We start from the raw sequence: 13409 nt of genomic DNA on the forward strand, positions 1-13409 counted from the left end.
TACTCACAGACCATGGAACTCAAGGCTTTTATGGATATTGGTGAGAAGCCCCCTCAGTTCCTTGCCATATGGTCCTTCCAACATGCTCGCAACATGGCATCTGGCTTCCATCATAGCAAGTGAAAGCCAGTGAGACAGAAACCAGAGACTTTTTTTTTGAGAGAGAGAGTGTGTGCATGAGAGTGAGTAGGGGAGGTGCAGAGGGAGAGGGAGAGAGAGAATCACAAGCAGGCTCCACACCCAGCACAGAGCCTGATGCAGGGTTCAACCTCACAACAGCGAGATCATGACCTGAGCAGAAATCAAGAGTCAGATGCCTAGCTGACTGAGCCATCCAGGCACCTCTGAGTCTTTTTGTAACCAAATAGCAGAGTGGCGTCCTGTTAATTTGCCATATCCTATTCATTAGAAGCAAGTGAGTTCATCCCACACTCATTTCCCCTTAGCTCTGACTAGGCCTCTTTGTAAGACCTTCGGTACAGAGAAAGCCGCTTACTTAGGGTGCTAGGAGTTAAAGGGCCTATTGTCTTGCTAATTAACTCATGAAAAAGTGTGAGGATATATTTATTCAACTAGAAGTGAGGCAGTAACCAACTGATAGCCTGTTGTCACACCTGTCTAGAAGGACAGTGTCAGGGTGCCTGCCACATTCCTCATCCTGCAGGAAAGAAGTCAAGACACCTGCAGTCAGATGACCAAAGGTTCCACCTGGGAGGTCACCTGTTCAGTATTTTTTTTTAATTTTTTTTAACGTTTATTTTATTTTTGAGACAGAGAGAGACACAGCATGAACGGGGGAGGGTCAGAGAGAGAGGGAGACACAGAATCTGAAACAGGCTCCAGGCTCTGAGCTGTCAGCACAGAGCCCGACGCGGGGCTTGAACTCACGGACCGCGAGATCATGACCTGAGCCGAAGTCGGACGCTCAACCGACTGAGCCACCCAGGCCCCACCTGTTCAGTATTTTTAGCAACACCTTGCATGAAGGCATAGAAGGCATGTGGGATTCTTCTGTAGATCACACAAATCCAGGGGAGAGGAGTATCAAAAAGAATAGCAGATAAGATGTGATTTCTGTACCCTGGGCATAAGGGCTGAACCTTAAGCAAAGAGAAAGGAACTCCTCCTCAGGACAGAGGCCACTGAGGATGGAGGACAGAGGGACAAAGAGAGAGAAGGAGCGGGGAGGGGTTCAGGCTAGAGCCAGGTCAGGCCCCCTCGTGCCTGGACACTCACTGCCCCAAAGCAGCTCTGTTTGCAGCTTGTCACAAGAAAATCCTCTTCCTAGAACCTGCTGCACATAGGGATGGTGCTTTCAGCTGCCATTTAAAGCAAGACCCACATTCTTCATCCTCTTCTCCCATTTGCTTAATGCATATTTGGCACAGACAGATGTGGGTGAGACCTCTGGGGGCTAACCACCTGCCCACATTGTGCCCAGAGTCAAGCAGAAGTCGCAGGAGGCCTGGCTTGCTCCTCCCAGGTCCCTTAACTGCTTACCCTCCTCCCTGTACCCTGGAGCCAAACCAGCAATTACCATGGCAGCTCCATGTGGAAGCTCCTACACGGCCAATGTCCTACACGGCCATGTATTATCTCAATTAAATACAAATCCAAGAAACAGATGATGAGAACCATCAAAAACCTCTACTGGGTCATGTTGTAAGCACTGAAGTTTGAACACACATCCATCTCAGTCCACAGCCCATGTCCTCACATGGAGTCCTGGTGTCTGCTCTCAGACCAGCCCGGGAAAGGATCCGGCAAAGATGACTCAATGCCCAGGCACAAAAGTCTCTGCTGGGGCTGATTCATTTCTGGCTTCACATCCCAGGGATGGGTCCAGGCTGAGTTTGGAGCAGAGAGTCCAGGAACTGTGTCACCAGACAGGGAGTCACTGGGGAGTGAGCTGCAGTTACACTGGGCTGGGCAGACCATCGTCCTCAGAGGTGACGCTGAAGCCAGGCCAACCAAATGGCAGCATAACTGAAGCTCAGGAAGAGGCTGACTTTCAGCAAGACCAGGAATAGGAAGCTGGCAAAGAACAGGAAGGGCCTGGTGGAGGAAATAGGGTCAGAAGAAAGTGACTACAGTGCATTAGTGAGAGGCCACTCTGCACCCCACCTTTGGACTCTGAACCCAGCACACAAGTCATGGACCATCATCAGCGCCCCCCCTGCCACGCTGATTCTGATAAATTGTTCCCCAGGACAGAGAGACAGAAGAGAGAAAAGGGAGAATGGCTCACTATGTGGGGACCCCTGGCTCCATGCTTTACCCTATTCCCTTAATGTATTCTTCACAGGGACTCTGTAAAGCTGTTCTGTTATCATGTCTGTGGCAGGTTGTATTTTCCAAAAATGGTCACAGCAATATTTATAGTCCCACATGCTCTTCCAGAAGCCTGACTCTTCTCTATCAAGAGGTGGAATCTATTTCTCATCCCTTTGAAGCTGGATGGACTGGTGATTGCTTTGACTACAGAACATAGAAGCAATGCATGATTTCTGAGAATAGGTCAGGAGAAGGAGACAGGGCCCACCTGGCTGTCTTGGAACACTTGCTCATGGACCCAGCCACCATATTGTAAGGAAGCCCAGACCACATGCAGAGGCCACATATGGGATTCCAGCTGAGGTTCCAGACATCCTGGGGCAGAAGCAAATTTCCGTGTTGTATCCTGTCCAAATGCTTGACTCACAGAATCCATGAACATCATAAATGATTATATTTTTTTACTAGTTTTTGGCATAAAACAACCACAAATAATGAGAACAACCATAGTCGCTAGAATCACCCTCATTTTATTTTTTTTCATGTTTATTTGGTTATTTTAAGAGAGAGAGAGAGAGAGCAGGGAAGGGGCGGAGAGAGAAGGAGAGAATCCCAAGCAAGTTCCACACTGTCAGCGCAGAGCCTGACAAGGGGCTCGATCTCATGAACTGTGAGATCATGACCTGAGCCGAAGTCAAAAGTCAGACACTTAACCAACTAAGCCACCCAGGTGCCCCAAATCATCCTCATTTTACAGATGGGGCAACTGAGACATGCAGAGGTTAAGTGACTTGCCCAGTGTCATCACCCTGTTAATAAAAAGTAGAGCTGGAATGGGAACCCAAACACTGGCTACTAACACCCTCACACTTAGAGACAGGGAAGGAGACAGAGCAGAGAACCAAAGCAGAGGCCAGGTACAGGGGCCCTGGCTCTCCTTGGGACCTGCAGCAAGTACTAAGGTGTCACACCAAAGCCAGGGGAACCCCAAGCTTGCATCCCCACCAGGAAACTATAAAGCCAGGATAGCGGGACCCTCCTGCAGGGACATGGCTTTTCTTACCAAGCAGGAAGGCCAGGGCTGGCCATGTGACTGGTCAGAGCTGGGGCTCCCATGCTGGCCAATGTCTCAGTGGTCATCATTGATACTGTTGCTGAGCCTACAGAGCAGGTCACAAGTCACTCTCTGCCCCAACCTCCCAATGGCTCAAAGTCTTCAGTCATCATAACACTGCACATCTCCCCATCTTCAAGGGACGCTGTGGTTACACAGAGAGGAGAAGTGTCCTGGGGGAGGTGCCAAGACCAGGCAGGAGAATCCCATATTACTTCTCGGTGGGGGGGGGGGGGGTCCCCAGCCCCATCTCACACCAAGACATCCCAGGCACAGGCAGGGGATGCTGGAAGGAGGGGTCTTTCAGGGACCTCAGCCAGCCCTCCAAGAAACCCCACAAGAGGCCTTCCGGTGAAGCTCCAGCACATTCTCATCACTGTGGGGACTCTAAACACTCCAGAGGGCAGGACCCAGACCCTCCCTCTTTCTCTCACCCCCGCACATAGATCAGGTATATGGCATAAAATAAAAGCATGGAAAAAATGCTGGTGTAGATTTTCATGTGCCCCCTTCTGAGTGGGGACCCGAGTGAGGGAGCTGTAAATACATAGTTGTGTTCATGCTGGGCTAAGAAGAAGCAGGACACCAGGGCTGGGGTTCCCAGCAGAGCCATAGGGCAGGGGGGCCATGACCCAGCTCACGTGGTACCTCCTTGGGAGGGAGCCCTCCTGGGGGTCTTGTACCCAAGGTAGCCCCTCCCCACTCAAACACCATTTAATCCCTATCTCACTAGCCCCCCCACACACTTACATTGCACCTGTCACCATCTGTATAGTGAGTGGCTGCATGTCCATAAAGGATGGGCTTCCCCTGCCCCACCACTGTTCCCAAGCTCCCCTGTTCTCTGTCCCTGTCCTTCCTCATCTCCACTCCAAGGTCAACATCTACAACTCCCTGCAAGCCCACCAGGCTGTGAAGACTGAATCTGTCTGCTTTCCCCGTCTCCCCCCGACATCGCCAGACTATGTCCATAATAGGCAGATAATAATGTTTCAATAACTGAGGGAGAGAAACAAGGGGACCCCCTAAAGCCCATAAATAAAGCCACTTTTCCCTGCCAGAACCTGGAGATGTGAGTGTTGCAGCTTTGGTTTGGCCTGGATGATAGTACCAATGGCTACCATCTTGTAAGTCCTAACTAACTACCAGCCACTGTGATCAGCGCTTCACCCCTACCAACTCATTTAATGCTCTCAATCACTGTATAGCAACACTATTGTTCTCCAGTTTTACTAATGGGGAAACTGAAGCACAAACCAGTTAAGTAACTTGCCCAAGTCACACAGCCCACAAGTGGCATAGCTGAGACTTGAACACAGCTTTCTGACTCCAGGGCTCAAGATGCAACCCAACTTATTTCACCAGTCACACTTACACGTAGGCACGGACACAGGCTTTTACAGATGCCTGTGCCTACACACAAGTGCATTCCTGTCCCCCTGGGTAGCCAGTCATGGGCCTTGGCTGGAGCCTCCTTTCACTCCTCAGCAAGAGAGACTGGGCACACATGACCTCAACCTATGCAGGCAAAGGGTGTGGGAAGGGATTACCTGGAAAAACAGTCACAGCCACCGGGGCCTGGGGGACACTTGTGGCCCTGTCCACCCCGCACCAGTAAGTGTCTGCATCTCCTTCCTCCAGGTCCTCCGTGATCACATGGAAAAGGTGCTCTCTGGGGTTGTCTCGAAGGGTTACTCGGCCACGCCTCACCTCTTGCCCTGCCATCTGTTCCGTTTCAATGACTCGGACACAGTCTGTCCAGTTGGGCCCTCGGCACCAGAACTTCCTGTGACCCTCCTCTCCCACATTGTACCGGCACTCCATCACCAATGTTCCTCCCGTTGTGCCTTTTAAGATCCTGGGAATGCTCAGAGTGAAATAGCCTGAAAAACACAAACCCCCACACCTTATCCAGTGCATCCTGTAGCTCCTGGCCCCTGTTCACCAACTTGCAGTGACCTTCAAAGAACAGAGACACCATTCCCCATCCCTGGGTGCCCCCCACATCCTCCCATGCTCACCCCTCTACAGGAAACATGCCTAGCTGCACAAACACGTGCCTATATGGGCAGCTGTGTTCCCCTCAGATCTGTGAGCAAGATGAATTTTCTCCTGCTTTTCTAGCAGACCAGAAAAAATCTTTCCTCTATGGCAAATCAACTTCCCTCCACATAACACACATACTCATCTCTCAAATCCTCCTTCCACACTCACCTCTCCCCTCCCCCAGCCCCCACCAAGCCATTTTGACCTTCTTGAGTCTCTGGAGGTGATGTTAGTCTGAATCATTTCACTTGGGTGATTTTTCACTCTGTTATAGGCCCAACCTGGCTCTCCTCCGTTAAGAGGGGGAGTGAGAGAAAATTGAGCAAGGATTCAGCACTGTTCTCATTATAATAGAAAGTATTGATTCAGAGTTTAGGAAGGAGCGGGCACTGTTCCATGCTGTTTACATGTGTTAATGGGTTAATGGGTTTAATCCTCGAAGCCGCCTTTGGCAGGACTCATCTCTGACTATCCCGTGTCATGTCCAGGCTTCAATAATCCTCATGTTAACACAGCATTACAAAGAGTGGGATTTGGAATCTGAACACAGAGGACAGAAGGGAGAGAGAGGGAGTTTCTCTCAAGTTACAGGACTAAAGCTGGAACACTCTGCTTCTGAGTGAGGACCCCACAGTGGGTAATCTGGTGTTCCCCAGGTTGTGGGGGGACGAGGGGTACAGGATGCTTCTCCTCCACCCCAGGAGTTAAGTGGGAGCAGAGACACAGAGGAAAGTCAATAAGAGCTGGGAGAGGCTGAAGCCATGTGCTGACTAGCCTTAAGTCAACCCCTTTCTCTCCCTGACAAGGGCAACACATGATTCTACACAAAGAAGAATCACTGGCAAATAGGGGTCATGCCCCAAGTCAGGAAAAGTCAAGTGGGTGATTATCCAGAGGATAATATTTCCCTTCTCCATTCTCAAGGGAGGATAGGTGGGAGAATCAAGTAAGTAGAACAAAACTTTGAATCTTCCAGGAAGATTTTCCCAGCCTTCCACACCTCCTATATGGATCTGTCTCTGTAGATTCTCTTCCTCCCCGTCATCTCCAGCTCCACGGAGTAGACATGCCCCTGCCCCAAGGCGCACTCACCCGGAAGGCAGAGGAGCAGGAAGGCACTGGAAAGACACATCTTCTGGCCTCAGTGGATCGCTCCTCCGCCGTATCTACAGGAGGAAAGGTGCACTGAACCCCACAGTCCTCCAGAAACTCAGTGACAAGTACTTGCTTCTCTTTGTTTGTTCCGCCTTCCACTCCTACCCTTGTGATCACATCTCTTTTTAATTTCTCAAGATGAAAAATAAGGAAGATCCCTGGAAAAATCTGTGTGTGTGTGTGTGTGTGTGTGCACAGATGAGGAGAAAAGTTGTTTAAAAATATTATGTACTTGGGGTATTTGATAACTAACCTAGAAATATAAAAATGTGGTTGCTGGAAAGGAATTTCATCTACCTCTTCGGTGCTCTTAAAAGTTTTCGCCTGAGGGCACCTGGGTGGCTCAGTCAGTTGAGCATCAGACTCAATACTGGCTCAGATTGTGATCTCATGATTCATGAGATTGAGTCTCGTCTGTACTGCAGTCCCCTCTGCACTGACAGTGTTGAGCCTGCTTTGGATTCTTTCTCTCCTTCTCTCTGGCCCTCCCCCATTTGCACGTGTGCACTGTCTCTTTCTCTCAAAATAAATAAACATTTTTAAAAAGTTTTCACCTAAAACCCACAATAAGAAATAAGTGTTACATTTCAGCCCAGAATTACCACCCATATTTATGTCTGAAACAAAAGTCTCAAAAAATAATACTGTGCACTAATATGTTTTCTATTCTATTCCAATTTTTAAAGGTTTATTTATTTTTGAGAAAGAGAGTATGGAGGAGGGGTTCAATTCTATGCACTGTGAAATCATGACCTGAGCCAAAATCAAGAGTTGGATGCTTAACCTGCTGGGCCACCCAGGCGCCCCTGATGTTTTAACCTAGTAATTCATCATAGCCTACTGACTGATGTAGGCCAATCCTTTCAAGTTAGGGTTGAAGAAACCAAAGCCCAAAAGTTAAGGGATTTGAACAAGGCCAGCCTGTGTGATTAGATGTAAAGTCAACCCAGAACCCAGAACCCTACAACTCTGATCAGGTACTCTTTCTCTCACCTTGTGTTACCTCAGTGATGCAAAGCACATACTGAGTTTGTTGAAGGAACGACCACTTCATTCAGCTGGACTCTTGACTTACCCCTTACCCCTGGCTGAACTGAATCACTCATTCCTACAAGCTCCTCACTCCCCTGCCAGTCAACTCAAGGTAGATCTTAGAGTTGTCCAAAGTAAGTGCTGCTACCTCACCCACTCCCTGGAGTTCAGGAAAACTCTCAGCTCAGAGCAATTGAGAGTGACAGGGAACCTCCCTTAGAATGCAAAATTATCATTACTCACAAAGACAGAAGAGCCAGCAAGCAGGCTGCCTTACCTCCTTTCTTCCTCTCTTCTTCTCCCTTCCCTCCCTCCACTCTGCTCTTCCTCTCTCTCAGGCTTCAGCAGGTGGTTCTGTCTTCATCCTTCTCAAGTCTACATTCTGCCTTCTAAACAAGGCCCCAGGGCTGTTGGCCCCATTGCTGTACCTCACCCTTGAGTCACCAACTTTCACTGTCAGCTCTGTCCACTCCAGGGACACCCTGAGCATCAATGGAGGGTGGGGTGCTGTGGTAGTGGCATTTTCATCATAGCCCCCACCCACACCCACGCTCAGCTAGGATTACCCAACTAGCACACTTAGGAAGGGCCGCGTGTTCCAGCAAAGCTGCAGCAAAAAAAAAGGGAGAGAGAGACACACACACACACACACAAAAAAAAAAAAAACAAAATATTTGCAAATCATACGTCTCAAAGGGATTAATATCTAGAATATAGAGAAAACGCCTACAACTCAACAACAAAAAGCAAACAACCTAATTCAAAACAAAAACAAAAACAGAAAAACAGAGGACTTGAATAGACTTTTCTCCAAAGATATTTAATTGACCAGTAGCACATAAAAAGGTGCTCAACATCACAATCATTAGGGAAATGCAAATCGAAGCCACAAGACACCACCTCATACCCATTAGGATGGCTACTATCTAAAAAAAACAGAACACAAGCATTGATGAGGATGTGGAAAAAGTGGAACCCTGGTGCACTGTTGGTGGAGATGTCAAATGATACAATCACTCTGGAAAACAGTTTGGTGATTCCTCAAAAAATCAAAAATTGAATTAGCATATGATTCAGTGATTCCAGTTCTGGGCATATACCCAAAAGAACTGAAAGCAGAGTTTCAAAGAGTAGCATGTCCACAGTAGCATTAGTCACAACAGACAAAATGTGGAAGGAAACCAAGTGTCCATTGACAGATGAATGGATAAACAAAATGTGGCATATATATACAATGGAGTTATCCAGCCTTGGAAAGGAAAGAAATGCTATACTATGTTACACATAGATGAACCCCAAAGACATTACACTGCATGAAATAAGCCAGTCACGAAAAGGCAAATACTGTATGATTCCACTTACATGTGGTACTTAGAATAGTCACAATCATAGAGACAGAAAGCAGAATGGTGGGTGCCAGGGGCTGGGACAAGGGGAGGAGAAGGGGGAGATAAGTTTAATAGAGACAGAGTTCCAATTTCACAAGATGAAAGAATTCTGGAGGTGGACGGTGGTGAGGGCTGCACAACCATGTGGATATTTTTTTTTAATGTTTATTTTTGAGAGAGAGAGAGCAGGGGAGGGACAGAGAGAGAGGGAGATACAGAATCTGAAGCAGGCTCCAGGCTCTGAGCTGTCAGCACAGCACCCGACGTGGGGTTCAAAGCCACGAACCATGAGATCATGACTTGAACTGAAGTCAGACACTCAACCGACCGAGCCACCCAGGCGCCCCATGTGAATATATTTAATGCCACTGAACTGTACACTTAAAATGGTAAAGATGATAGATATTATGTGTATATTTTATCACAACAAACACACACACAAAAGAACTGTACATCAAAAAAAAAGCAAGAGCTGCGTCTGGAAAGGAGGGCATGGAGGAAGGAGTAGAAATCCATAAGAGTGGAAGGAGGAAAACCGTTGGGATTCCTTGCAACTTCTTAAGCAGATCATGACTATCCCTGGTGTGGCATAGAGAGCACAGCTGGCAGAGATGTGGCAGAATCCCCAGTATTTAATGGCTGGGCACTTCACAAATGCAATTGATAATATTTTTCTGCCTTTGGCAGAGGCTGGTACAATTCATTAGGCTACAGACACGGATGGAGAAGCAAGTGTTGGAGAAAAGAGCTAAGGGCAAATCTGAACCCCAAGATGAATCCAGGGAGAACACCACATGAAGACAAAGCAGAGATCAGGAATGCCAAAGATTGCCAGCAAACCACCAGAAACCCTCAGAAAGAGCCAACTCTGATGACACCTGGATCTTGGACTTTTGTCCTCCAGTACTGTGAGCCAATAGATTTCTACTGTTTAAGCCACTCAGTTCAAGGTACTTCATTACAACAGCTCTAGGAAACTCACATACTTCGAGAGATAGAAGGTAATGTCTCTCCAGACTAGAGGAAAGAAGGGGAAATTGGGTTATAGAAAATAAAGGAAGCAGTCCCTATCAAAATAATACCAGCATTCTTCACAGAACTAGAATAAACAATCCTAAAATTTGTATGGAACCAGAAAAGACCCCAAATAGCCAAAGCAATCTTGAAAAAGAAAACCAAAGCAGGAGGCATCACAATCCTGGACTTTAAGATGTATTACAAAGCTGTAATCATCAAGACAGTATGGTACTGGCACAAAAGCACACACTCAGACCAATGGAACAGATAGAGAACCCAGAAATGGACCCACAAATGTATGGCAAACTGATCTTTGACAAAGCAGGAAAGAATATCCAATGGAATAAAGACAGTCTCTTCAGCAAATGGTGCTGGGAAAACTGACGGCAACATGCAGAAAAATGAACCTGGACCACTTTCTTACACCATCCACAAAAATAAACACAAAATGGATGAAAGACACAACATAAGACAGGAAGCCATCAAAATCCTAGAGGGGAAAGCAGGAAAAAACTTCTTTGACCCCAGCCACAGCAACTTTTTACTCAACATGTCTCCAGAGGCAAGGGAAACAAAAGCAAAAATGAACCATTGGGACCTCATCAAAATAAAAATCTGCACAGCGAAGGAAACAATCAGCAAAACTAAAAGGCAACCAACAGAATGGGAGAAAATATTTGCAAATGACATATCTGATAAATGGTTAGTTTCCAAAATCTATATAGAACTTATCAAACTCAACGCCAAAAAAAAATCAAATAAAAAACCCAAATAATCCAGTGAAGAAACAGGCAAAAGACCTGAATAGATACTTCTCCAAAGAAGACATCCAGATGGCGAACCGACACATGAAAAAATGCTCAATGTCATTCATCATCAGGGAAATACAAACCAAAACCACAATGAGATACCACCTTACACCTGCCAGAAAGGCTAACAATAACCACTCGGGCAATGATAGCGTTGGCAAGGATGCAGGGAAAGAGGATCTCTTTTGCACTGCTGGTGGGAATGCAAACTGGGTGTAGCCACTCTGGGAAACAGTATGGAAGTTCCTCAAAAAATTAAAAATAGAACTATCCTATGACCCAGCAATTGCACTATTAGGTATTTATCCAAGGGATACAGGTGTGCTACTTCGAAGAGGCACGTGCACCCCAATGTTTATAGCAGCACTATCAACAATAGCCAAAGTATGGAAAGAGCCCAAATGTCCATCGACAGATAAATGGATAAAGAAGATATGGTATATATACTATGGAGTATTACTAGGCAATCAAAAAGAATGAAATCTTACCATTTGCAATTATGTGGATTGAACCAGAGGGTATTATGCTAAGCGAAATTAGTCAGTCAGAGAAAGACAAATATCATATGACTTCACTCATATGAGGACTTTAAGATGCAAAACAGATGAACATAAGAGAAGGGAAGCAAAAATAATATAAAAACAGGGAGGGGGACAAAACATAAGAGACTCTTAAATATAGAGAACAAACAGAGGGTTACTGGAAGGGTTGTAGAAGGGGGGATGGGCTAAATGGAGAAGGGGCACTAAGGAATCGACTCCTAAAATCATTGTTGCACTATATGCTAACTAAACTTGGATGTAAATTTATAAATAAATAAATAAATAAATAAATAAATAAATAAATAAATAAAATTTTAAAAAAGAAAGAAAAGAGAGGAAGCATTAGAGAAGCTCATTAAATGAGAGCACAGAAGGCTGAGGAAGCTTATACCTCTCTGAAGATTTTTTCCACTCTAAGGAGAAGCAAGGAGTTGAAATGGGAAGTAGAGAATGAAAGGAAAGTGTTGGGATAGTGGCTAGAGAAAACGGAGAGGGAGCTGACCAGGAGAATGTCTAAGGATTGCTAAGGGCTGCTGAGAGCCCAGTTAATTGAGACTGGGGGTGGTGCTAACTGGCACCATCACTGAATTGCCCCCGGTAGCACTCAGTCACCCCAGAATAAGACAAGGAAATGTACAGCTGCAGTGATAGAGAGTGAACAGTTTGGGATTTGTGAGGCAGAAAGACAAGGTGGGGAAGTAACATGATAAACATTGCATAGATGAACCTTGAGGTCCAGCCTCATTAGGGGAGAAAGTGAAGAAAAGAGAAGAGACATGGTGCACTGGTCTACATAAATATTAGCTGCTGTAACAGTCCTAAGATCTCAGTAGCTCAATGCAATACAGGCTTATTTCTTGCCTACTTTGCACAGTAAAGAAAGTCAGGGAACTCTCCAAGTGGAAGGATCTAGGCTCTTTCCAGCATACAATGCCAACACCTTCAATACTGGTCCTGTTTTTATCATGCATTGTGGGGGTGGGTATTGTGTAGATGTCTTATGGGCAGGCTTGGAAGTGGTGAAACTCACTTTCACCCACATCCAGAGGGACCATGAGACAGAGGCTCTGCAGGGGAATGTCATCAGAAACAAAGTAAGCCATGTCTATGCCTAGTCCTTAGAAACATGCATTTCTGCTTCCAGGAAGATAGTCCATTTTTTCCCTATCCCTCCCCCAAAGGACATCTAACCCCTGGATCTGACACATAAAACAAAAATAGGAAGGTTCTGAAAGGTGAAGAGAAAGTAGACTGGCAAGGGACCTTGAGAGTCAAGGAACAACAAATGAATTGGTAAGTTCTCTGGGTTTTCTTTTGGCTTCATATACCCCAAACTTGGAAATACCCCAGACTGGAGAAGACAGCAATCAGGATATATTAACAGGCACCGGGTAAAAAGGGTGAAAGAACCTCAACAAAAACCATCTCTCTTGCCAAAGAACCAGGAAATGGACGATCTAGCAAAACAGAAGCTTAGAGGGTAACTTTCCTACGTCTGGCCAAACCACAGAGAAAATGGCAGCCCCGCCCACCCAGCGCAGCACAGGAAGGGGTGTCCGGGAGCAGCGAGGCACAGAGCCCCTCCCAGACAGGGATCTAAGCAGTGCAGGCCCAGTGGAGAGCCAGAACTTGCAGCTTTACCCAACAGGGCTCAGATAGCCTCCTGGGAGTGCCTTTCAAAGCTGGGTCAGATCAACGTCTATGTATTGCCACAGTGCCCCCGCACACATTCGGCCATGAACTTGTAAGTGCAGGTGGCATCATCTGCAGCCTGCACTGCATGCAGCACTCTGCGGGATTCTGCCTCGTTCACTCCCGTGTCTCTGGTACCTGGCCCCACATCTGCCCCTTAGTGGCGTTTAATGAGCACGAACTGATCAGGAGGAAAGAGAGCAGCCTGGAAAAGGTTTGGGGGACACAAAAGAATGTTCTGCCAATGGGATAAGATTATTTTGCATTAACCAAGTGTTAAAAAAACAAAAGTTCAACTGACTAAATTTGAAGATTTAATAGGCTTTATTATTTATTATTA

General features: G+C 46.5%; 1 protein-coding gene across 2 annotated transcripts; it reads right to left on the bottom strand.

Moving 5' to 3' along the window:
• Positions 1-1625: 1625 nt before the first annotated feature.
• On the bottom strand, positions 1626-8209 carry LOC111557803 (CMRF35-like molecule 6). Of its 2 annotated transcripts, XR_006589677.1 has the most exons (6): positions 7899-8209; positions 6527-6600; positions 4939-5271; positions 3338-3434; positions 2543-2649; positions 1626-2055 (listed from the first exon to the last, which is right to left on the bottom strand). XR_006589677.1 is itself a non-coding variant. In XM_023244129.2 (5 exons), exons 2-5 carry the CDS (start codon positions 6564-6566, stop codon positions 1944-1946), a joined length of 582 nt encoding a protein of 193 aa, XP_023099897.1. In that variant the 5' UTR covers positions 6567-6600; positions 7899-8205; the 3' UTR covers positions 1626-1943. The 2 variants fall into 2 exon arrangements, 1 of the variants encoding a protein (XP_023099897.1); XM_023244129.2 differs by lacking the exon at positions 2543-2649 and having other exon boundaries at positions 7899-8205.
• Positions 8210-13409: the final 5200 nt, after the last annotated feature.

Source organism: Felis catus, chromosome E1, assembly GCF_018350175.1.
Source record: "Felis catus isolate Fca126 chromosome E1, F.catus_Fca126_mat1.0, whole genome shotgun sequence".
In the NCBI taxonomy this organism is placed as follows: domain Eukaryota; kingdom Metazoa; phylum Chordata; class Mammalia; order Carnivora; family Felidae; genus Felis; species Felis catus.

Coding starts and splice junctions, on each gene's coding strand:
- LOC111557803 (XM_023244129.2), bottom strand. CDS start 6,566: ATGTGTCTTTCCAGTGCCTTCCTGCTCCTCTGCCTTCCGG. Junction 3,435..4,938: donor GGCTGTGACTGTTTTTCCAG/GTAATCCCTTCC, acceptor CCTGCTCTGTAG/GCTCAGCAACAGTATCAATG. Junction 2,056..3,337: donor AGCCCTGGCCTTCCTGCTTG/GTAAGAAAAGCC, acceptor TTCCTCCACCAG/GCCCTTCCTGTTCTTTGCCA.